The 24,011-nt window shown below is 40.2% G+C and overlaps 2 protein-coding genes and 1 long non-coding RNA gene across 12 annotated transcripts in view; 2 read left to right on the plus strand and 1 right to left on the minus strand.

Moving 5' to 3' along the window:
- LOC118767841 overlaps window positions 1-11,562 on the plus strand; it is a 94,030-nt gene extending 82,468 nt beyond the window's left edge. The window contains exon 3 of the long non-coding RNA XR_005003740.1: window positions 11,459-11,562. This is a non-coding gene — a long non-coding RNA (uncharacterized LOC118767841). The remainder of the gene's footprint in view (window positions 1-11,458) is intronic.
- LOC115224204 (ATP-binding cassette sub-family C member 9-like) overlaps window positions 1-21,018 on the minus strand; it is a 99,173-nt gene extending 78,155 nt beyond the window's left edge. For 6 of the 10 annotated variants that reach the window (XM_036513138.1, XM_036513136.1, XM_036513134.1 and 3 more), the window contains exons 1-2: window positions 20,631-21,018; window positions 8,744-10,774 (exon numbers count right to left, since the gene is read on the minus strand). In XM_036513138.1, the coding sequence (XP_036369031.1) occupies window positions 8,744-9,391 (648 nt within the window). In that variant the 5' untranslated portion in view covers window positions 9,392-10,774; window positions 20,631-21,018. The remainder of the gene's footprint in view (window positions 1-8,743; window positions 10,775-20,630) is intronic. The other 4 variants (XM_036513141.1, XM_036513139.1, XM_036513137.1 and 1 more) reach the window with 3 other exon arrangements.
- Window positions 21,019-21,379: 361 nt separating this feature from the next.
- Window positions 21,380-24,011, plus strand: part of LOC115224395 (transcription elongation factor SPT4) — an 18,687-nt gene continuing 16,055 nt past the window's right edge. Inside the window, exon 1 of the mRNA XM_036513144.1 lies at window positions 21,380-21,600. The gene's annotated coding sequence lies outside the window, so the exon portion shown is untranslated. The remainder of the gene's footprint in view (window positions 21,601-24,011) is intronic.

A 24,011-nucleotide genomic window follows, 5' to 3' on the forward strand; every position in this document is an offset into this window, starting at 1 on the left:
TGTAGTGACAGGTGGTGTTAAGGATGGATAACCATTCACAATTACAATGACACACAAGAAACCTGAATGGGGTCACTCAAAATGCTAGAAATAGCTGCCAAATCTCATATCACAACTTAATATTTCAAAAATAAAAAAACAAATTGAAGAATGTAAGGCAGGATGGTCATGGCTGAAATGCCTTTGAACATAGGTGTGTTGTGAATCAAGGCAGACCTAGGGCTAAAAATAACAACAAAACTAAAGAGAAAGAAGTGACCTGATCATTGTTGAGTATCTAACGAGCGTGTATATGTGTATAAGCTTCATTAATCGAACACAATTAATCTTTATTGATGAAGTAATGAAGAGAAGAGATGGCGGGAGGATAATCATCCAATTTGGCAGTGAAAACAGATAATTAACAAACACTAACGAACAGAGAAAACATTAACCAACGTTTGTGTTTTTAAATACAACAGAATAAGTAAATAAATAAATAAACAAAGGGTATTTTGCGGCCCCTAATTGAAGGAGGAGGAGGAGGAGGTAGGGCAATTGATTGAATTGCAGGTAGGTGTAAAAAATTAATTTCCTTGTAATTACACAGTGTTCAAGCTAACGAACTATGAAATCTAATTTCCAATGGTGGTGATGGTGATGGTGTAGTGACTGCTATCAGTAGGGATGGTGGTGGTGGTGGTGATGGTTGTAGTGGTAGTGGTAATAGTGGGGTGATGGTAGTTGTGATCCAGACAATGCACATTATTTAGTCCCCGAGTTCACATTTCAATGCTCATGGAGATGAAGTACTAGTAATTTACTGGGGTGATATATTGTCACCATGACAAACACAAAATAACGCATTCAGAAGGTGTGCATACACAGATCTAGTCCACAACAAAATGCATAGAGCATTGCACATGTGTGTGTGTGTGTGTGCGTATACATACATATATATATATATATATATATATATATATATACAGTCATGCACACACACACAGAGGAAGAGCCACATCTGTACAAACATATATACACACACACTACGATATATGCTGTGTTCAACTTTGAACAGAGTCTAATTATAAAATACAAATACTGCAAAATACATACTGTATGTGTATATATATACATATATAATTATATACACTCACATTAGTCAATACACACTATATATATATATATATATATACACACACACACAAATTATTCAATACACTCTATTTATAATACACATTGCACATATACACCACTCAAGCAATACAGTTTTTCTCTCACTCATATATGTTTGTGTGTGTGTGTACACATGCACATACACACATATACTTTTACAACATACACAGAGTTGGTTTATATATGTTCTTATACACACAGTGAAACTTCAAGCACATACCACTACCAAGCACACACACACATTAGGTCTATGCGTTGGCTGTATATAAAGTATGAGTCACAACCAGACAAGAAAGTAGAAGCACAAAATGACCGGTGGTTGAGGACCTTAGTCTGGAGGTTGAGACAGTTATTTAGAAAACCCCCACTTCCTTAGCCTTCCCAGAGGAATGTCTGAGGCAATTTATAATTTCCTGATCTTGTATGCACTTATTGGAAATTATGCTACCCAGGTGTCTGAATTAGAAAGTTGTGGTTAGTTGTTAATGGATGTACCAAGAAAGTGGGGAAGAGAGAGAGGTGGGATAGTGCAGGGCACAACTGACAGATGACCTCAGTTTGCTGGACATTCAATGTCAGACCCACTTTTTTCTTTTTTTTTTTTTTTGACTAATTGTGGTGACCCGCTGAGGTAATCACTTGTCAGATTTCAGGGTACTGTAACCAGATGATTTTGTTTCGATCTCAACTCAGGGGTGGTCTGTATTCTTTTAATGGAGAAAAAGTTTTCATCAAATTGGAAGTTGATAGTAAATCTTGACCGAGTCCTACAAACAATAATAAATAATAGAGGGACCAATATAAGGCCTTGTCCTATCATTTTTACATAGAACAGCTCTGTCTGCCAACAACAACCATCTTCCTTATGTGGAACTAAAGGAAGAGATCCCTGAACCTGTACAAGCAACAAAACTTTTGAAGACGATTCCACAGAAGTGAACAGGTTCCAAAGCTGTTTGCAACAATTCTCATTTCTGCCGAAGCTACTTTGTTACGACGCTCGTGTTAACTCTGCCTCGGTCCCTTTGACTCGGGTTAGAGATTTTCCGATGCTGGTTGGAATTGAGTTTTAAGTCTAAGGCTGCCAATGAACAAGAGAGCTGTAGCTCTACGGTTGGAACAAACAGCTCTGCATTGTTTGTTTTGTGTAGTGGCTGTATTGTAGGCACAGGTGTGGTTGTCAGCTAAGAAGCTAGCTTCCTAACCACATGGTTCCAGGTTCGATCCCACTGCATGGCACTTTGGGCAAGTGTCTTCTACTGTAGCCTCAGGTTAACCAAAGCCTTACAAGTGAATTTGGTACATGGAAACTGAAAGAAGCCCACTGTATATATATGTATGCGTGTTTGTCCCCCACCTCCCCTTGACAACTGGTGTTGATGTGTTTATGTCCCTGTAACTTAACAGTTCAGCAAAAGTCCTGAGGTTGATTCATTTGACTAAAATTTCTTCCAGGCAGTGCTCTAGCATGGCCACTAATGACTGAAAAAAATAAAAGGTAAAAGAAAAATAGATAATTAAAAGCTATTGGACCATTTTCCTTCAGGATCACTGCAGAATGTTCCTCAGCCAGGGAAATTTCCTGGGATTTTGTTTAATTTTGACAGCAGCAGCACCCCACCCCACCCAACTCCTAACATTGATGACTCATTAACGGTGGATTATGGTATAATTTACAAAATTCCAACAAGATTATTGGGTCTACAATTTAGGAGCTGGTTGAGGTGTCCACTCCATTGCTGACTGGTCTTTCATTAGAGAATTGCAATTCCAATAAGTAAAGGGGTACCATGGAACAATTCCTGGGGCTTTAGAGTGACTTAATGACTTCATAGAGATTATCAGCCTCCTCAGCATACATCAGGATTTCTGCAATTTTTGTAATCCACCATTTTCCAAGGTACCAAGAGTAAACTTTAACATCACTCCAACAAGCTTGCCACAGCTTTCAGAGACAACCACTGGACAATTCCTTGCCACATGATGAAGGATTGTCCAGAGTTACCCCATGGGTTACATGTATATCGTTGTGCAATTGTGCAGGAGTCTTCATTAATCCTGTCTTGTTTGGTGTAGTGTTTGTATGGCTGAGGGAGGGGAAAAGGAATGCTACAATTTGGGCCGAAAGAACCCATGTATTCCTAGGCAGCATCTATGTTACTCAACATCAGCACAAGAACGGATATAGTTGGAAGGTATCAAAATTATTATGATTTCCTGTTGGCAGCTGAAGAAGAAACTATCCCACGACATAGGATCACATCATACATATCCTTCTTTAAGATGGTAGTGGTGGGGGGGGGGTGATTTGAGGGAGATTTAGCTGTTATTTGTAGCAAGCAGAATGAGGTTCCTTCATTAATGCGCATATGTGGAATGTATGTATGTACGGTGTAATGTGTATCTGCATGTGTGTGTTTATTATATGATGTGTGTGTGTGTGTATGCACGCGCGTGCAGATTAATTTCCTGAATGAGAAACAAGCTTCTCTGAAGTCAATAACCTCTTAACCAACACCAACACCACCGCCATGTTATTCAGTATCAATTTATCCAGTATTTTTAACCATTCTTTTTAAAGATGGAATGGAAATAATTGAGGAAGATTTCTTGTAAATTGAACAAGACTTTCTTGCAAGGATCCACCCGCTCACCTACCCTTTTCAACTTATACCCTGGCAACTTTTCCATACCTCCACAACACATACATACAACCTCGTATGCAGATAACATAACACTCCGTGTAATGCATGTACAGATGCCCCCACTATTACCATCACCTGAGAAACTGTACTTGAAGTAGCTCCTGCTAAATCAAGTGTGCCTCAATGTAGTCCTTCAAGCACATAGAAATAACAGTCAAATTCCCTCAAATTACATCTTACCAACTTAGAAAAAGATGGGATGGTCCTATGTGAAATATCTTATCATAGGCCAACTGTTTGATCAGAGCTGACTTGAGACTAAAAAACTGTTTCCCTTCTTTCCAGCAGCACTAAAACACAACAAATACAACCAACCACCATACACACAGACAACCATATACATATATACATACATGCACACGCACACACACACACACATTGAGAAGACCCATCAGGCCAAGTGAAACTGTAGTCATGGTAGATAATGGTGTCACACAACTGGCACCTGGGCCAGTGGCACATAGAAGCACTCATTACATTCTCCAAGTGGTTGCTGATAGGAAGGGCATCCAACCATTAGAAACCATGCCAAATCAAACTGGAACTTGATGCAACCTTCCAGCCTTGCCAGCCCTGGTCAAACCATCCAACCCATGCCAGCAAGGACAACAGATGATAAAAGAAGATGATAATGATGATCACACACACACACACACATACATATATCATTTAATGTCCAATTTCTGTGCTGGCATGGGTCAGATGGTTTGAGAGGAGCTGGCAAGCCAGAAGACTGCACCAACTTCCACTGTCAGCTTTGGTATAGTTTCTACAGCTGGATGCCCTTCCTAACACCAACCCCTGTACAGAGTGCACTGGGTGCCGTTTCACATGGCACAAGCACCCAGCAAAGTTACCAAGTACTTTGCAAGATAAGACCCTTCGTGTGAGTATTGAGGGAGGCGACTTTGTGCCAGGGGACTAGAGGTTGGAGTATGAAGAGAGGGAAAGAAATAGGGACCTTGCTGTTGAGGAGAGACATGGCTACCCCAGTTGGAGAGAAATAGAGGAGAGAGAAAAAGATCATGAAGATATGTTAGGGTATACTAAACCCTCAAATTACAGGGAAGTATATATGTGGCACAGAGGGTGAGCAGGTGGGTAAGTTTGTGAGGGTGTGAAAGGAGGGAGGGAGATGGAAGGAGGGGAAAGGATTGCAGTGAGAGAACACAAGTGGGAGGGAGGAGGTGTTAGAAAGATGAGTTGTGGAGGAGGGATTTGTCAGGGATAGATTGCATGCAGGGGCATATATATAAACATCATGCTTCTAGGGCCTTGTAGGGTTTTATAGAAGATGGATGGGTCTTCTCAAGCACAGCAAAATGCCAATCATCTCAGTCCTTCCTCATCTTCTCTGAAGGTCAATTTCCACCACCTTGTCCCAACATCCTCTTCCAACCCTTCCAATCCACATTAAGCCATTGGCACTTCTTAATGCAGCTGTCCTCATCCATACACATCACATGACCATACCAGCACAGTAGTTCTTTTGCCCATTACATCTAATGTTTCATACACCCAATTCTTTTCTACACATTTGTACTTTGCCATACATGAATGCTGACACTGCACATCCATCGGAGCATTGCTAACTTCACTTCTTTCAAGCTTTCACATGTCCTCTGCAGTCACACTCCATGTTTCACTGCCATGCAACATGGCTCTTCATACACAAGCACAATACTATCGGCCTTTCACTTTGAAGGAGAGGCAAAATCACAACCCAGCTTTCTAACCCTTTCCCAGTCCCTTTATTTCTTTATTGCCCACAAGGGCTAAACGTAGAGGGGACAAACAAGGACAGACAAACGGAATAAGTTATTACATCGACGCCAGTGCGTGACTGGTACTTAATTTATCAACCCCAAAAGGATGAAAGGCAAAGTTGACCTCGGCAGAATTTGAACTTAGAACGTATCAGCAGATGAAATACCGCTAAGCATTTCGCTAACATTTCTGCCAGTTCACAGCCTTCCCCAGTCCCCTACCCAAGTTCATCACTCGCTGTATTGCCTTCCCCTCTGTCTCCCACTCTCCCTCTCCTTGCAAACCTTACTCCACACACAATGTGTCCCTCTTGAATCACTCCCGCACAATATATCCTCATAACACCCCACCTCCTTCTACTTGCGTCCATTCACTACATTCCCTCCCCTCTACCTCCCACTCTCATGAACTTACCCACACACTCACCCTTTCCAATCCCTTGTCCCACTTATATACACCTCCCCCCATAACTTCAGTGTACACCCCACCCCACCCCCATCTCATTTCTCTCTCTCTTTCTCTCCTACTGAAGTATCCCTGTATCTCCTCTACTACAGGACCCCTATTTCTGTCCCTTTATTCATCCTCTAACCTTTCATCACCTGGCACAAAATTACTTCCCTCAAAACTACTCCCACTTCAGTTGAGGGATCTTCTAAATTATTCAGTGACCTCATTGCTGAGGGTGCCACATAAAAATCACCCAGTGCCACTCTGTAAAGTGGTTGGCATCAGGAAAGGCATCCCAGCCATAGAAACCTTGCTAAAACAGATAACTGGAGCTTGGTGCAGCTCTCTGGCTGGCCAGCTCCTGTCAAACTGTCCAACCCATGCCAGCATGGGAAATGGACATTAAACGGTGAGATATATCATCATCATCATCATCATCATCTAACATCCGATTTCCATGCTGGCATGGGTTGGACGGTTTGATATGGAGCTGGCCAGCCGGGAGCTGTCCAGACTCCAATTGTCTGTTGTGGCATAGCTTGTATGGCTGGATGCCCTTTCTAATGCCAACCACTTTACATGGGTATGTTTTACATGTCAATGACAAGGGGTGCATTTACCTAACACTGGCACCTGTAAAGGAGAAGCCTGTATGTATGGATGACAGCAATTTTACAAACACACAACACAGACAAATATGTGTACACATACATACATAAGAACACACACATACATAAGCACATACACACATACATATATGTGAACACCATGTTTTGTCAGTTAAAAATCTGTCCTGTTTGGCACAAGACCTAACTACAGGGTGTCGTTAACAATTTTTATAACAAATAATGTGACAAAATATAATCCAAAGACACAGTCTTCAGTAATGCTAAATCTGCTACTTTTGATTTGGGGAACTCCTTTAATAGGGCCCTCCAATACGTCATGTGGTAGGTGTTAACAATAAGGATAGTTGGCTTGTGACAGGGTCTGGTGGTGTTTAGTAATAGCTGTGTGTGATGATGATGTTAGAATTATCACAAAGACTAACAAAGGAAAAGCACAACAAAAGGCCATTTCCTCTGGAACCAGTAAAATATGGGTGACACAAAACATGTCCAAAGTTCTCGCCTTTGTCTGCAACTATTTAACTCACAACAAAAATAATGTTCCTGAATGTTAATATAATCCACAGCATTTTGCTGTATTCGTTAACGAGTAACTCTCCCAGCTGATGTCGGAGTTTAATCTAACATTACAAGACATTTCAAGAATAACACATGAATTTCTTCAAACTGTTTGAAGCACTTTGGGCTGAACCCTTTTCTTACCATTTTTCTTTTGAAATACATTTTGTTTCAATCAATTTTGAAAATAATGAAGAATTTAGTAAAATAAAATTGTTGTTATTCAGCTGGTGTTTGGAACACAAACAGGAAATTTTGATGGAAGATTTTTAGATCAGTGTTATACGATGCAGGAAGTTTGTATTATACAACCGAGAGTGGCCTCAGGCAGTTTGGAATGAAAAAAAGGGTTGAAAATCCCCTGAGAAAATGGTGACAAAACATCTTTTGAAGAAAGGTGATCAAAATTCCTTATTTAATGCAAACAATGATACAGTCCATATTTATAATAGATTTGGAAGATCATCTTTTAACATTCATTCAAGGATGATGATGATGATGATCAGAGCCAGATGATAAAAACTGTACACTACAAGAAATGTTTCACTCTAACGAAATGCCTCTAAAGCTATTCACTAGAAAGAAGTGGCAAAAAGTTCATCTGTATTTTCTTTTAAAATATTGTAATTAGTTTAAAGAAAAGACATTGCTATGTGAGTCCATTGCTATGTCAGTCCACTGGTATGTGAATAGTCATGAGTCTTGCTACAGTGGAGAAAGTTTGTGGTTCAGTCTGGACCATGATATTAGTAATTAACAAAATGTCACATGATCGACCAGACTATCAGATGTTATACATCACTGGTCACAATGCACTTTTGCAGCCGTTTTAGCTTTTGAATAACACCACCCCACTGGCTAGGTGAGCAGGCCAACATGCCCCCTGGTGAGAGGGCCAGTCTATTTATAGCTGAGTGGACTGGAACAATGTGAAATGAAGTGTTTTGCTCAAAAACACAGCATGCAGCCAGGTCTGGGAATCGAACCCACACTCTAGTGATCTTGAGTGAAAAACCCTAACCAATAGACCATGGGACTTCACAAAATATAGCACAGAATAAAACAAGAGTATTTACTAAACACTGGGAAAGACTGACCTTGTAACAGGTTAAATGGAATTCAAATATTGTAATTTGTTGTCCTGACAGGCACCACAGAAGGAAGGCATGGATGAGGGTGCTTTTAGGATTGAAAGTAAAGAATTTAGGGCACAGCTAGATGCTTAACAGGGCTCTGTCTTCACTCCTTTACTATTCATAATTCTAGAGACTATAACACAAGAACTTGGGACAGATTGTCTGTGCATGGGAACTTTTATAGACCCTTACGCCAGAATCTGCCAAAAAACCAAAGGATTGTTTGTGTGCATGTATAAAGTTATAAAATGTTTTGTGTGTGTGTGTGAATGTATATATATATTTGTATAAGAATCTGGCTATGATATAACACATTGACAACAAAAAAAATGATGACACTCACCTGTACTCGGAGTACATCCATTTCAACAAAGATGAGGATGCCATAGACAACAGTCACAACCCATGTAAGGTCAAGTCGAAGATCAGTGAAGTCCATGTTGTTCCTGTAGAGGGAGATCAGTTTGAAAACTCGGAGTACAAAGGCAGCTGACCAGTAGCCGAGCAAGATGAGCAGGAATCCTGGTGAGTTCCAGATTTCAACATTGTGGTAATATGTGATGCTCATAACTGATCCAATGAGAGCAGCACAAGGGGGTATAAAAACATGATAGTTGACAGAGTCGGGGTCATGGGCATCGGAAGTCAAACCCTCGGCAATTTCCATGAGGTTCACCCCAATCAGAAAAAGAGTGACCACCCAACGAAAGGCATGCACTCGAAAATGTACCCATGTTTTCACTTTCTTAGTTCCGATCACAGATTTGCTCCATATTATCAATATTGGGACACTGAACAGCAGGAATATGCAATGTGGGATGATGTTGAGAACATCAATGAAACAGTCGTTCTGAAGGACACCGTTTGCAACGCTCAAAGCATCCAAACGTGAACCACAAAAGCCATAGGTTTTCTTGGCAGCGACAACCTGCTTTGGTAAAGTCTTTGTTATCAAAGGCCCGGTGACATTTAAAGGTGTCTGCTGGGTCATGTTGTTGCTGTTGCTGTTGGTTGAATCAATAACCAAATACACCTGAATGTTACAGCACAAAGCTAACACGACAGCTGATCAGATCTGTGTGAGTGTGTGTGTGTGGAAATGTCAGAGATATTTTGGTAAATGGTGGTGGAGCTGGCAGCACTGGGGGGGTGGGTGTATGCCAACCCCCATAGCAGCTTACTTATTGGCAATCTATAAGGTGAGTCTTGGGATAGAAAGGAGAGGAGCGGGATACCAGACAGACAAACAGCTAAGTAGATATTGGTGGGGGGTGGTGTTGAAGGATGGGGGGGTTCTAAAAGATGTAATCACTAATTCTTAAGAAAGTAAAGAAAAATAGATATTTTATTTTTTTTTATTTATGAGAAATAATTTCATTTTATATTTTCTATATCAAGATATCATTATCATCATTATCAGTAGTAGTAGTAATAGTAGTAGTAGATAATACTATTTCATTAGTATTTTCATTTTGATTGTGTCTGTGTTTTGTGTGTGTGTTGAGGTATTTCGTTCTGTTCTTGAGAGAGGTATGTTGACGAAAAGTGTTAGAGCAATGGAGGGACAGCACCAATAATGATTTTAAATAATCAAATAAATATAGTTCAGAAACGGTAATATTTTTTCTTTTTTAACAGGTGTCTGTGAAGGCCATCCTAAAATTTTACCATTCTAACAGCCAACATCCATCAAGACAATTAGGGAAACCAAGAAAACACCTTAAATATATAAAGAAAATCTTTTCTGGGGTGGAGGGAGGGTTGGCGCTTGGTTTCAGTTTATTTTGAAGTTTATTTCTTGATTTTTTTTTAAATTTGAAAGCAATGAAGTAAAATGATGCGCGAAGCCAAAACAGTTGACATGTGCAATGGAGCGATTAACTGGAACAGGTTGGTGCATGGCACAGTGCCACCTCTTCCTCTTCTTAATATTTGTGCCAAGGTTGGGTTGCTGGGGAAATCAATCCTTTCCAATCTTCATCGATGCAATCCAGAGGATGGCAAAGTCTACATAGTCTGTTGCGTGTATGTGTGTGTGTGTGTGTTTCTGTCACGTAGGTGTTTGAAGCTAGCGGGATGCGGGCAGGTCGAGGAAGAAAGACTGAACAATATTAATCTGGTTTATGATGATGGTACTACTGTTGATGATGTTGTTGTTACTGCTGTGTTAGCAGCAGCAGCAGCAACAGCAGTCAGTTGTAGTCAAGGCTAACAACAACAACAACTGCCGCTGCTGCTGCTGCTGTGGTAGGTGTTCCGTGAGAGCTGTGAGTCCAGCGTAATGTCCATGTCGTCCAGTTACAACGGAGACAGAGTGCAGTTATGTCCAGTCTTGTCCACACAAAAGTACAACGGGAGAGCCAAGGTAAACAGACTGAAATAGAAGAATGGAATTAAAAGGTTAATTAATTAACTAACAGGTTAACATATAAGACTCATTAACATCAATAGCATTAATTAATTAGCAATAATGAATTTTTAATTAGACACGAATACATGGGCAGGTAGAATTAAGTGTTTTACTTTGGCAGTTGCAAATAACAGTCATTGTACCTCTCACCATATAAAAACAACAACAATAATAATAATAATCACAGTAACAAGTCAGAAGAAAAGGACTTGTGACTTTGGCAAAAAGCCACAATTTTAAAGGAAGCAGCATAGATGTCTAATAATGATTATATCTTCATTGTTTTCTTCGATTTCCGTTCTGTGGTAACAACTTGCATCTGTCCTTGGACAGATGCAGTCATCCGTTTCGCAATGAGAAAAGATGGTGGTCATCCATGCTCAACCCTTCATCATCTCTGAAGAAAATAAGATAATGAGGGGTCCTTATGAACCTTAACGGGGAGAGAATGAAAACAATCAACCACTTCCGCCAATACATGACAAGTGCCTTGTTTATTGACTCCAGAAAGAGGAATGGCTAAGTTCACCTCAGTGGATTGCATAGAATCAGACTGCCAGGTTGCATGGAACTGGTAAAACTACCACAGGTCATTCCATTTCATGCGAATCTGCTCTTAGGATGTTTTTCTTGTTTTTTCTTCTTTAGGAATAAGGACCCCAGGACCTGATTGATCTTTTATTGACAAGAGAAGGATGAACAGTAAGGCCGAACCCTGCAGAGTTTCAACTCAGAAGAGAAAGGGTTACAACGAAATAGCAAGTTGTGTGTGTGTGTGTGTGTGTGTGTGTGTGTGTGTGTGTGTACTTTGGCTTCACCACCCCACATCATCATATATTTTATTTGCTGGGTGTAGTCAGTGCCTATGGCTTCCACAGGCCTTCCAGCACCACTGAGATTGGCATTGCAAACATTCTGTTATATATATATATATATATATATATATATATATATATATATATATATATACACACACACACACACATACATACACATGCATTTGCACGTGTAAGTTTCTGTACGGTTTCTCTCAACCAAATTGAAGTGAGAAGCAATCAATGAACCCAAGGCTAGAACAGAAGAGACTTACACAAAGTGCTGTGCAGTGGGATCAATCCCAGAACCACATGGTTTGCCAAGGAAACTTGATAAAGTGCACAGCTACACCTCTGCCTCTATACATATCCTATGTCGCCCAAACGCAATAAATTTTGTTCGATCCTTCCCCAATCTTTTCCCTCTATTGTACAGTCCTATCTTTCTTTTTGGCAATTTTTTTTCCATCTCTCCTTATATTTCACTCTTTGCTGGCCTGACTCCTCACGTACACGCACATACACACACATGTTAAACCCAACACATTTCTCTCTCTCTCTCTCTCTCTCTCTCTCTCCCATCCTTTTCTGCTGAAGAGCATAGTCTCAAAACATCAAAGACTTTTCCATTCTCCCCAAGCACCAAACACTAATACACCTGCTTGTAGTCCCCTCACCTGTCTTTGTCTTTTGTTTTCTGTACATTTGAACTAAATGTATATATATATATATATATATATATATATATGAATATATACGATGGGCTTCTTTCAGTTTCCATCTACAAAATCCACTCACAAGTCTTTGGTCAGAATGGCCATAGTAGAAGATACTTGCCCAATGTACCACACAGTGGGACTGAACCCAGAACCATGTGGTTAGAAAGCAAACTTCTTACCACACAACCATTATATATATATATAACGGGAAGCTTTATGAAAATAGACAAAAGACGAAGGCAGGTGGAAAACAAACAAACAATATATATATATATATATATATGAATATATATGATGGGTTTCTTTCAGTTTCCATCTACCAAATCCATTCATAAGACATTGGAAGGCTCAGGGCTTGCGAAAAGGTAGCACACAGTGGGACTGAACATGGAACCATTTGGTTGGGAAGCAAACCATGTAATACTCTAACCTTTTGGACATTTATCCTGTTCTAAGGAGGGAGGGAGGAAAGGAGAGAGAGAGAGGGGGGAGTATAGACAGGTCTTCTTGTCTGGGATGAAAAATTGTGGATAAGAAAATGAATGAAGTATAGGATGTGGGGGAGATGGAGGAGGGGGAAAGGTGGTGTCAGTAGTGGAGGATGGAGGAAGAGGAGGTGTAATATCTAGGTTGCAGGGGAGGGGGTGGTAGATGAAGTGATGAGAATCTATAAAAGACAAATACAATACAAGGCGAGGGGACGAGAGGGGTTGAATCCAGGAGTCCATCAGTAGGAGTGGTCATCATGTAAAAAGGGGAGAGGCTGTAAATAATGGAAAGAGTTAAGAATGTTTGTTACAGAAGTGGTCAGAATTATGAGGTGGGGGGGGGGAGGAATAGAAGTATATGGACAGCATGTGCTTTATTTCTGCAGTCAATTAATTCTACAACAGATCACATTTTTAATTAAATATGAAGAAACGAAAAAAAAAAAACAAGATAAAATAGGAAATGAAATTTAAAAAATGGATATGGATTAAGCAACAGAAGAAGGAGGAGGAGGGGTGGTGGGCCACCCACCCCGGAACAACTGGTGAGCATGGCCATGCTCCACGGTAATGACCATGATGGCTTTGTCACAAGGAATGGTCAGTGGCACTCACTGTGGCAGCCACTCCACCTCATGGAATTCATTTCTAAGACGCACCACCATTTATCTTGAATCTGTGGAGTAAATCAGTAACGTAGGTTCCAAGAACACATGAGATCATGACATCGACCAGCACGAACCAATCATGGCTGGTCAGACCCCTGTTTTTATTAAATTTTTGGCTTCTCCATGAACCGATGCTGAAAGACTGGAGCCAGGAAAAGAGAAATAAAGATTGACAGAACAGAAATACACTACAAATATTCTTTTCTACTCTAGGCACAAGGCCCAAAATTTTAGGGGAGGTGGCCAGTCAATTAGATCGACCCTAGTGTGCAACTGGTACTTAATTTATCAACCCCAAAAGGCTGAACGGTGGAATTTGAACTCAGAACGTAAAGAACAAACAGAAATACACCACAAATATTTCTTTGCATAAGACATGGGATGATGGGGAGTTGTCATGCACAGAAATACACACACATGGGTTCCTCAGTGTGTGTTTGTGTGTATAAATGGCCAGGCACTCATATACAGATAAATATATACATATGTGTATATATATATATATATAATTTACTGTTAATAAAAACCAGGGTGCGTTGCGTTCTGTTACTTAATAAGTGAGAAAATGTATAGTAAATGCACAAACAGAAAACGGACACAGAATGTCCCTAATTCTTCATCAGTTATCAACCAGATAACCAGATGGTAGCTTTGCACCATTCAGGATATATCATACATACATACATATATATATATATATATGTATTACACACACACACAACATGCATAAATACAGGTCATATACCAAGAAACACACACACACATATGCATGGTCGTGTGGTAAGAATGTTGCTTGCAAACTACATCGTTCTCAGTTCAGTCCCACTGTATGGCATCTCAGACAAGTGTTTACTGTAGTCTAAAGCCCTGTGAATGGATTTGTTATATGGAAACTAAAAGAAGCCCATTGTATACAAATGTGCGTGTGTGTGTGTGTGTGTGTGTGAGAAAGTTACTGTTTCCTTGCTTTGACATCACATGATTGTTGTAAACGAATGTCACCATCACGCAAGTGATGTCCTCAGTTTCCAATCTTCCATGAAAACATGTCTGGTCATGGAGAAATATTACTTTACTCAGAAATAGGTGAGGGTTGGTGACAGGAAGGGCATCCAATTGTAGAAAGATCTTCCACAAGTTCCATGTGATCCATAGCCAGCAGGGAAAAGTAGATGTTGAAACGATCACGCACACACACCCACCCACCCACACACATGAAGAAACTCTACCACTCCTTTAGTCTCAAATGCTACCTTATCTGTTGCTCCACCACTTCACCACCACCTTATAAGAAAGAGAAAAACTAGAATATGGGGGCTCTCTTGATTAGTAGGGTTGTATACATGACAGATCACGAACTAAGGTGTTTAGAAGTTTGCTAAGCAACTGCATGGTTTCAATCCCAACACACAGCATCTTGCACTAATGTCTTCTACAAAAGTCCCAGGTAAACCAAAATATTATAAGCGTTTCAAGTCCGAATTGGTAGATTTAATCCATCCAGAAAGAAATCATCATCAGTTAATGTCCACTTTCCATGCCAGCATTGGTTGGACAGCTCGACATGGAGCTGTCCAGCCTCCAACTGTCTATTGTGGCATGGTTTCTATGGCTGGATGCCCTTCCTAACACCAGCCACTTTACAGAGTGTGCTGGGAGCATTTTATGTGGTACCAGCACAGGTGCATTTACTCATCACTGGCAGAGGTGCTTTTTATGTGGCACCAGCACAAATGAAAATTAAAAATATGGAGACACAGAACCGGTAGATGACCAGATGTGGTACTGAAGTGGTAGAACTGGTAGAGTAACATTTAGTTAGATCTAAACATCAAAACACACTGAGCTCATTCTTCTGGATATAAAACGTCTTAGTTATGTCAACTTCTCCTTTCACCCTTCCACAGACACAGAACACAACAGTTATAGATATACATTCTATTACAGAGGGATGTGATACAGTGAGAGGGGGGTGCTATGCTAAGAAATGTAAAGCTGAGCCAGGAAGAAAGAACGAGAAGTACCTGTTCATTCTTTCCCCCCAGCTCAACTTTACTTCTCTTAGCATAGCACCCTCTCTCACGTTCCTACAAAGGTGTCACCCTGTCGCATCCCTCTGTAGTAGACCATGAGCATGTTGCCTGAGATACACCAATGTTTTTTACACATAACACAATACAGACATATGACATATATACAAGATTATACAAAACACAAAAGACATCCAGCGCTGCAGACATACAAGCACAGTCATAGCTGGACTACAACGGTCATTCCTCAGCCCACCACCATCATATCATTGTTTCTCTGACCTTCAACTAACCCTCTACACCAGTGGGTCACAACTGGGTCCACATGACCATTGCGGAGCCATATAAGATTTTCTTATTAAAAATTTAAGTGCAATAAATTGGTTAAACTTCTGCAATGCACAAAATAATCTGACAATATTTTTATACAATTCCAAATAATATTTAATTCAAAAATGATTTTTTTTTTAAACATCAAACGGTCATAAGGGTGGAGCAGAGTAAAATAGGAATTAAAGGTGGTACAAAGGTAACAAAAAAAAAAAAGGTTGAGAATCATTACTCTACACTCTGGCCCTCAACTAGATTCTGCAGCACATCAGAAACCACCATCAGACAGATCTTTGCAACTGATCCCCTACAGGGAACTCTACCAAACCTTCAACTCTCTCTCTCTCTCTCTCTCTCTCTCAACTTATGCATCACAACTCACCAGAAAGCACCATAGTTACACCTTCCTCTCTCTCTAGTACTCCACTAACCCTCCATAGGGATCAACATCATATTGTTGAGACCGAACATGGTGATAGACAATACAATGGACTGCAGTGTCTCAAATGACCAGAGACTAAGCCAGTGTTTACATCATCATCCTACCCAAATTCTCATCAAAATATAAGACAAGTGACACTATGAATGAAAAGCAATGTTGTAATGGAATGCCTCGCAGTCTGACAAAGATACCGATTTGGTGTTGGAAACAGGTTGTGGAGAACATCAGTGATCTCATTCAGGCCTTCATTAGGCCCAATTGCCCATCACTTCAGATCTTATGACACGTTTGACTGAAATGATGAGCAGAAGCCCCACCAAAGAAAGTGATTAGTGGACTTTGAACAGACCCTATGACCTCGGCAGGCTCACTGGAGTTCAGGTTAAGCCTGAACTTCAGCTGTCAGTAAGAATATCAGTAGAGAGAGAGAATGGAGGGAGAGCAAGTTGCAGAGGATTTTAGTTCTGGAGACAAAGGATTGAGTGTTTAGCATGGAGTGTGAGGAACATGACAACGGAAATGGTAGAACAGTTTATTAGTTCATATGTACAGGAGCTGTTATAAGTAGTAAGAGAGAAAGAGTGGGGGGGGGCACATCTTGTAGTGTGTTGGGGGGGACATCAGTTAGATGCCCTTGGGGGAAGGGCAAGACAGTTGGGAAAGGTTGAGTTACAGCTAGATAAGAGATTTGAACCATCCACCTACCTAGCTATGAACTTAATTATGAAATAAAGGAGGTGATAAATACATATATATATATATATATATATATATATATATATCATCATATATATATATATACTTTATTTAAAAGCAGCAGAAATTTAACAAAAGCTGTTACTCGGAGTTTCACATTCCCGTTCGTCGGACAGTTTTGTTAAATTTCTGCTGCTTTGAAATAAAGCATATTACTCTACCTCTGGTATTTGAGTACTCTTTTTTCCACCTTGTTTCACATTTATGTGCTTACTCTGGTATATATATATATATAATATATATATATATATACAGTGGCAGACTGGCCAGGTTGCCAGCTTGCTCAATGGTAAGTGGGTCCCTGCGCCATTAGAATCCATATATGGGGGACCATGTTAGTATCTAAGGGGCCCATCCCCTCAGGTTTGAGAATTTTCTGTTCACTCCTGGAAGAATACATTAATTATTTCATCCTGGCTGTGTTTGTAGACAGTTGAAAAGAAGACTTTTAACAAAAAAGAAAAAATTAAAAGATAGCATTGTAGTTGTGGGTGGGTCCCCTTAGTCTCCTGGCAACCAATATTTTTAGACCCAGTCTGCCACTATATATATCTATCTATCTATATCTAACTATCTATCTATATATATATATATATATAAGGAGAAAATGGGTTATATATATATATGACAAATCAAATAAACAAATAAAAAACAAAAAAAAATGGAAAACAATGAACGTAAGAATGTGCACAAGAAGTGTATTAGCTGAAAGGAGAAAGTTAATGTTTTGAGCATAACTCTTTGTTGGAAAGGAGAAAGGGAAAAGTCCAAAGGAGAAGAAGAAATAGCCAACAGCACGTGTCGTTACACTGCCAACATTATATATATATATATATATATATATATATATATATATGTATATATGTTGCAAAAATGTTTTTTTTTTCCTAAATAAATTGCATTTCATATTTGAGGCTCTGATGAAGCTATAGAATGGTCACAAGGCACTCAACTAAAAGTCCACTGCATCTTATAGCAAAAACAGCTGTGAGCTAACCAAGTTCATAACATAACGATTATTCTTCTTGTCATCTTTTTTCTTTGTATGTATGTATATGTGTGTATATATATATATACACACACACACATACATAATATAAATAAATACATATATATATATATATATATATATACAAATACATACGTACGTGTAATTTAATGCTATACATCAACATGTAAACGTATATCGATATATTATTGATTTGTCGGATGTGAGGGTTGCTATATGGGGTATGGGATTAAAGGAGTGGCACTAGAAGGGGAAACAGGGTGAAGGACAGTGATCCTTCGATGAATCATAGGTCAAACCAAAGCGTTTGACCCGGTCAATATACACCACCATAGATAGTGCTACAGTATGGCCTGGATCGGGATTACACGACCACCACCATAAACATACACTTGTGCACACGTACACATATGCATACACATACATACACACGTACACTTACATATGCACACACACACACACACTTGCAAACTGGGTTTCCAGGAAAAAAAATTCAATACTTTTCCTGTGGAATCACAAAGGACGGGAGGTGTAAAAACACCGTATATTACTGGTATTTTAGGTTTTTCAAGAGTTGGTGATTATGCTGTACAGACAGGTGAGTTTGTGACATTCACACTTTCCCAAAAATCATTACAGACGCCATGACTAACACCTGATCTGAAATTAAATGAAAATTTCTTTTATTTTACCCGCTTCGTGAGAGGGGGAGGGCAGCCACCGAGGACCCTGTTAAAGCTGAAGTTACCCTCAAACTAGAGACCTGATGCTAGAGAATGAACCCTGTACTGACCCAGGGACAAGGTGGTGGGGGTGACGGATTTATCCCTATCCCCAACCCAGAAATAGAGCAAACACCACAAGGTACCTTATCCGATTCTCTCTCTCTACTAATTCTGCTAATCCACGGCATTTTCTTTTATCAGTCCTCGACGGACGAAAGGTAGAGTTGGCCAAGACGGGAATAGAACTGAGAGCGTCGTGAATTGAGAATTGCAGTTTCATTTAACAAGAATCTTACATCACATTCTGCCTTTATTGAAATCCGCCGAGAGGGACACAGAATTTCTTTCTGGCGAGAATTGAGCTCAAGTTTGTGATTCCGACCTTTCGTCGTCTGATAAAACCAGGAAAGTGTAAAGCAAAATATATTTGTTGGCGGCCCTCGTCAGCCCTGTTTGAGGCCCTCCTTTTATTGCGTATTGCACTTTGAGTGTCTTTCTCCTTTCATGGCGATAGGGAGTGATTTTTGAGAGATAATTGACTACTATTTCCAGTAGGTCAAACTTAAAGGCTATTTCACTGGTTCGTAAAGGTATATTTAGAATCAGCAGCGGACATTAAATGGAAAGTGGCGTGTTTGTAGAAAGGGTGGTGAACACACAGACATTTAGGGTGGCGAAAGAACATGAACATTAACGGGTAGGCTGTCTATGACAAGTAACATGGATTAAATAATGTTTAATAACGGTGAGGGAGAGAACTACCTGAAGGGCAGGTGGAGAGCATGGAGTTTCTTTTTAGTGTCGCCGTAGTTCAACCCCACGCAAGACGGCGATTCCAGTCATAACCATTCGGTTTTATGTACTGCTTGGAAGGTGTACTTCGATTTTTAGGGCTGTAAGGTGTGGTCTAGGAATATTTGGCTGCTATTTCTTGCAGGTCGAATGACTACTTAAAGGGTGGTCTTGAGGGTATTCTAGAAAAGGCAGAGTGCAGTGTATGTTGGAGAGGAACAAAGTTTGGCGGAACACACACAGAAATTCATACATTCTTTATTTTATAAAAAAAAAGGTGAAACAACAGGTGTAGAGGGGGGAAGAGATAGACACACACGCATGACCCTTACTTTCAGAGAAAAGGAAAGAAAATAATAAAGCAATTCCGTCCAGGAATCGAAACCTAGATACTGGCTCCATTCTATTTAACACAGCAAATGTTTACAGCGCCCGATGGGAGGGGGCATACACTTTTGGCGCCCCAAACCCTTAATTAACAAACATGAAAGCCCGTAAGAAATTTTGTGCCCCTTCACACCTGCGCCCGAGGGGTAACTGCCCAGCCCCATCCCCTTACTCTGCCACGGCTCCATTAACTGATAACAAACTTAACGACGGGTGCCCGCCACATGGAGACGAGACTGCATGCGTGTGTGTGTGTGTGTGTGTGTACATATATGTATGCGTACAAACATACATATGGAGGGAGATATACACACAAACTAAAGCTTGTATTTGTGTTTGTGTGTGTACACACACACACACATACACAGATTGTATGCAAAATAATAATATATGTGTATGATTATGTATCCGTCACACACATACATGTATGTGTGCGTACAAGGTATGACTGTATGTATATATATATATATATATATATACACATACGAGTGTGTTCATAGAGTCGTATAAATCTGAGTCAACATCACCTCATCTACGTTCGTAGAAAACACACATGTATATATATATATTTGTGTATACACACACACATGTGTATATGTGTGTGTGTGTGTGTGTGTTTATGAAGCTGGAATGAAAAAGACAATATTGGGAGCACTCACCCGATGTCTGCTGTACTCCAAGCTGGTCTCCTCCTCATATTGTTTATCTTTGTTGTGTGTGAGCTGAGAGTTCGAACACGCGCGTGAACAACAAGCAGCTCGTGGGATGATGCTGGGCTCGCACAGCCATCGACAAGGTGGATGTGGACAGGCGTGTGTATACGGGTTAGTTTGTGGATGTGTCAGTATGCGTGTGCGCAAATAGAGAGGCGAGCTGTGTGTATACATATGCAGGAACACGTACACGGATGGGGGCGGGGCGGGTTGAGAAAGAGAGGAGGAAAGACAAATCGTAACGAGGTGGTGGGGGAAGAGAGAGAGAGAGAGAGAAAAAGAGAGAAAGAGAAAGAGAGAAGGGGAGAGGCTTAGGAAAAGAAAAACCTGTGATATGATGAGAGAGAAGGAGGAGGAGGGAAGGAAAGAGAGAAAGAAGATGAGAGGATGACAAATAAGGTGTGTGTGTGACTGTGGGTGTGTACGTGTGTGTGTGGGTTTGCGTGCGTATATGCGTAAGAGTGAGAACTAAGATGCACTTAGGAGAGAGAGTGTGAGTGATTGATTGAGTAAATGAGAGAGAGAGAGTGATTGATTAAGTGTGTGAGGGAGAATATTAAGCAATTGAGAGAGGGTGACAGGAAATAAATGAGAGAGGAAAAGAAAATGAATAGAGGGAGAGAGAGAGAGAATGAATAGAGCGAGTAAGTGAGGGTGAGAGAATGAATAGAGGGAGAGAGAGAGAGAGTGTGTAGTTAAGCGAGCGAAGCCGAGAGATAGAAGTGATGAGAGAAAGTTAATGAATTAGAGATAAAAAAAGAAGTTGCGAGAGAGAGAGAGAGATTAAGGCAATATACATACGCGTGTGTATATATAGAACTTTTATTTTTCCTTTTGTTATTGATATATTTTTAATTAGTAATTACTGCTGCTGCTTCGACTACTACTGCTACTTCAACACCACCTACACATAAATGTGAGTATGGCCCTTGTTTATTTTGTGGTACAAATATCACATACATATATATATACAGTTTTTGTTTTATATGTGAGAATGTATATCCATGCGCGTGTGTATATATATATATATATAGAGAGAGAGAGAGAGAGAGAGAGAGAGACAGACAGAGAAAGATAATGAAAAAGAGTGAATAGGGAAATCCCTTCACACATGTGTATATATTTGTGTGAGGAGAGAGAGAGAGAGTAAAAGAAAAAGAAAGTGGGAGTAAGAGAGAGAGAGTAAAAGAAAAAGTAAGTGGGAGTAAGAGAGAGAGAGTAAAAGAAAAAGAAAGTGGGAGTAAGAGAGAGAGAGTAAAAGAAAAAGAAAGTGGGAGTAAGAGAGAGAGAGTAAAAGAAAAAGTAAGTGGGAGTAAGAGAGAGAGAGTAAAAGAAAAAGTAAGTGGGAGTAAGAGAGAGTAGAAGCAGTGTTTTGTTTTTGTTGTTTGTTGTTAAAATATTTTGTTTTTTATTGAATTGGTTAGTTTTCTAAATACTTGTGCTACCACTTCTTTATTTATTCCTCTTACTGTGCCCCCCTCACTGCTACCACTCTAATCAGCTCTACTCACACTGCCACTCTGTCGGCTGTTGAACATGGTTTCAAAAACGGCTTTTTTCTCTTTTCTTCTCCTCAAATCTTCTCTCCTGCCTAACGACACGAAAACTGACCAACTTTGATGGGATTTGCCAGAATGGTGGCCTTCTTTTATCGAAGAGCTTTCACTGTTATTACTAACACACTTAAATAATAGCATGACCATCACAACATCCTGTTCACCACCTCCCTCTTATCTAGGTGAGGTCTTGCATCTTACAATTCATCATTCTCCCATCAATCACCAATACTGTTTTCTGTTCTAATTGTATTCACTTCTTGGGTTTTGACCTCTGCGGGATTTGAACTCGGAATATGAAGGACTATAATTAAATTCTACATTGCATCTTGATGCTCTAACGAGTCACTGACCTCGTCCAGCTGACATGAAATTATTTCCTTATATAGACATAAGAGTCTGCGAATGATTTAGCTCCACAGTTTGACAAAAGCTGAAAATGTCAAGTTGTGATGTTCATGGATGATCAAATAGGTTTCAAAGAGATAACAGGAAATACTTTGAACCTTAATTCGAAACCGTGATCAACAATTGCTTCTGTAACTCGTGCGTTTTATATTTCAGAAATACGAGAAAATAATTATGGTGTCTGTATTTGTCCTGAAAACGTATTTGTTTCTAACCGCCATCTTCCCGTCCTTGTCCCTTTTGCAGCGTAACCGAGACCGTTAAGTAGAGTTGGGTAGGAGAAAATTACTGCGGGGCATCACCACAATGCCTGCAACCGATGTGGACATTACGAAAGGTACTTGAAAGCCATGTTAGATGGAGAAGGGTGGTTCAAGACCCCTTCCCAACGACTTGAACGATCCCTCGGGTTTCCATGCAATTTCCGTCAGCAAATTCCGCTCAGAAATTTGAGGTTTACAGTAGAAAATACTTGCCTAATGTTCTAGCCAGCAGGATCGAATCTGAAGCCATGCAGCTGTCAAGTGAATTTCTTAACCACACAGCCTTAAATATCGCCATTCAGAAATCATCATCATCATTTAACGTCCGCCTTCCATGCTAGCATGGGTTGGACGATTCGACTGAGGTCTGGCAAACCAGATGGCTGCGCCAGGCTCCAATCTGATCTGGCAGAGTTTCTACAGCTGGATGCCCTTCCTAACGCCAACCACTCCGAGAGTGTAGTGGGTGCTTTTACGTGCCACCGGCACGAGGGCCAGTCAGGCGGTACTGGCAACGGCAACGCTCGAAAATGGTGTTTTTTACGTGCCACCTGCTCAGGAGTCAGTCCAGCGGCACTGGCAACGACCTCGAATGTTTTGTTCACGTGCCGCCGGCCACAAGTGCCAGTAAGGTGACGCTGGTAACGAACAACGAAATTTATAACTAAGAGGATAATAGGATGAAACTTAAGTGAAGCGACGAGACTTGCTACTTAAGAAGTTAGCAGGGATTGTAAAAAAGAAAAGCACCTCAACCAACTGATTAACTTAAGTCTGTGTTATTGGGTGGGGAGGCATAAATTACTTTAAAATCTTAATTTTTTTTTTTTAAGTGAAAATCCTTCGGAGTCTCATTAATTTACCAACTTGAGTTACTAGAACCTTCCTACACGCACTACTTTGGTGTGTGTGTGTGTAGCGTCTTTGAATGTGCATAACTGCAACCCATTGACTTCGAAACACATATGCCCCACTAAAATCCAAAACAGGTGCCTGGGAAGAGAGTTGGTGTTACGTAGATATTTCAATATTATAAGTTCATCGGATATATTGGTCATAGATAAGAAGTCCAACATAGGAGAATGTTGTGTTAAATCGTT

Source organism: Octopus sinensis, linkage group LG25 (assembly GCF_006345805.1).
Source record: "Octopus sinensis linkage group LG25, ASM634580v1, whole genome shotgun sequence".
In the NCBI taxonomy this organism is placed as follows: domain Eukaryota; kingdom Metazoa; phylum Mollusca; class Cephalopoda; order Octopoda; family Octopodidae; genus Octopus; species Octopus sinensis.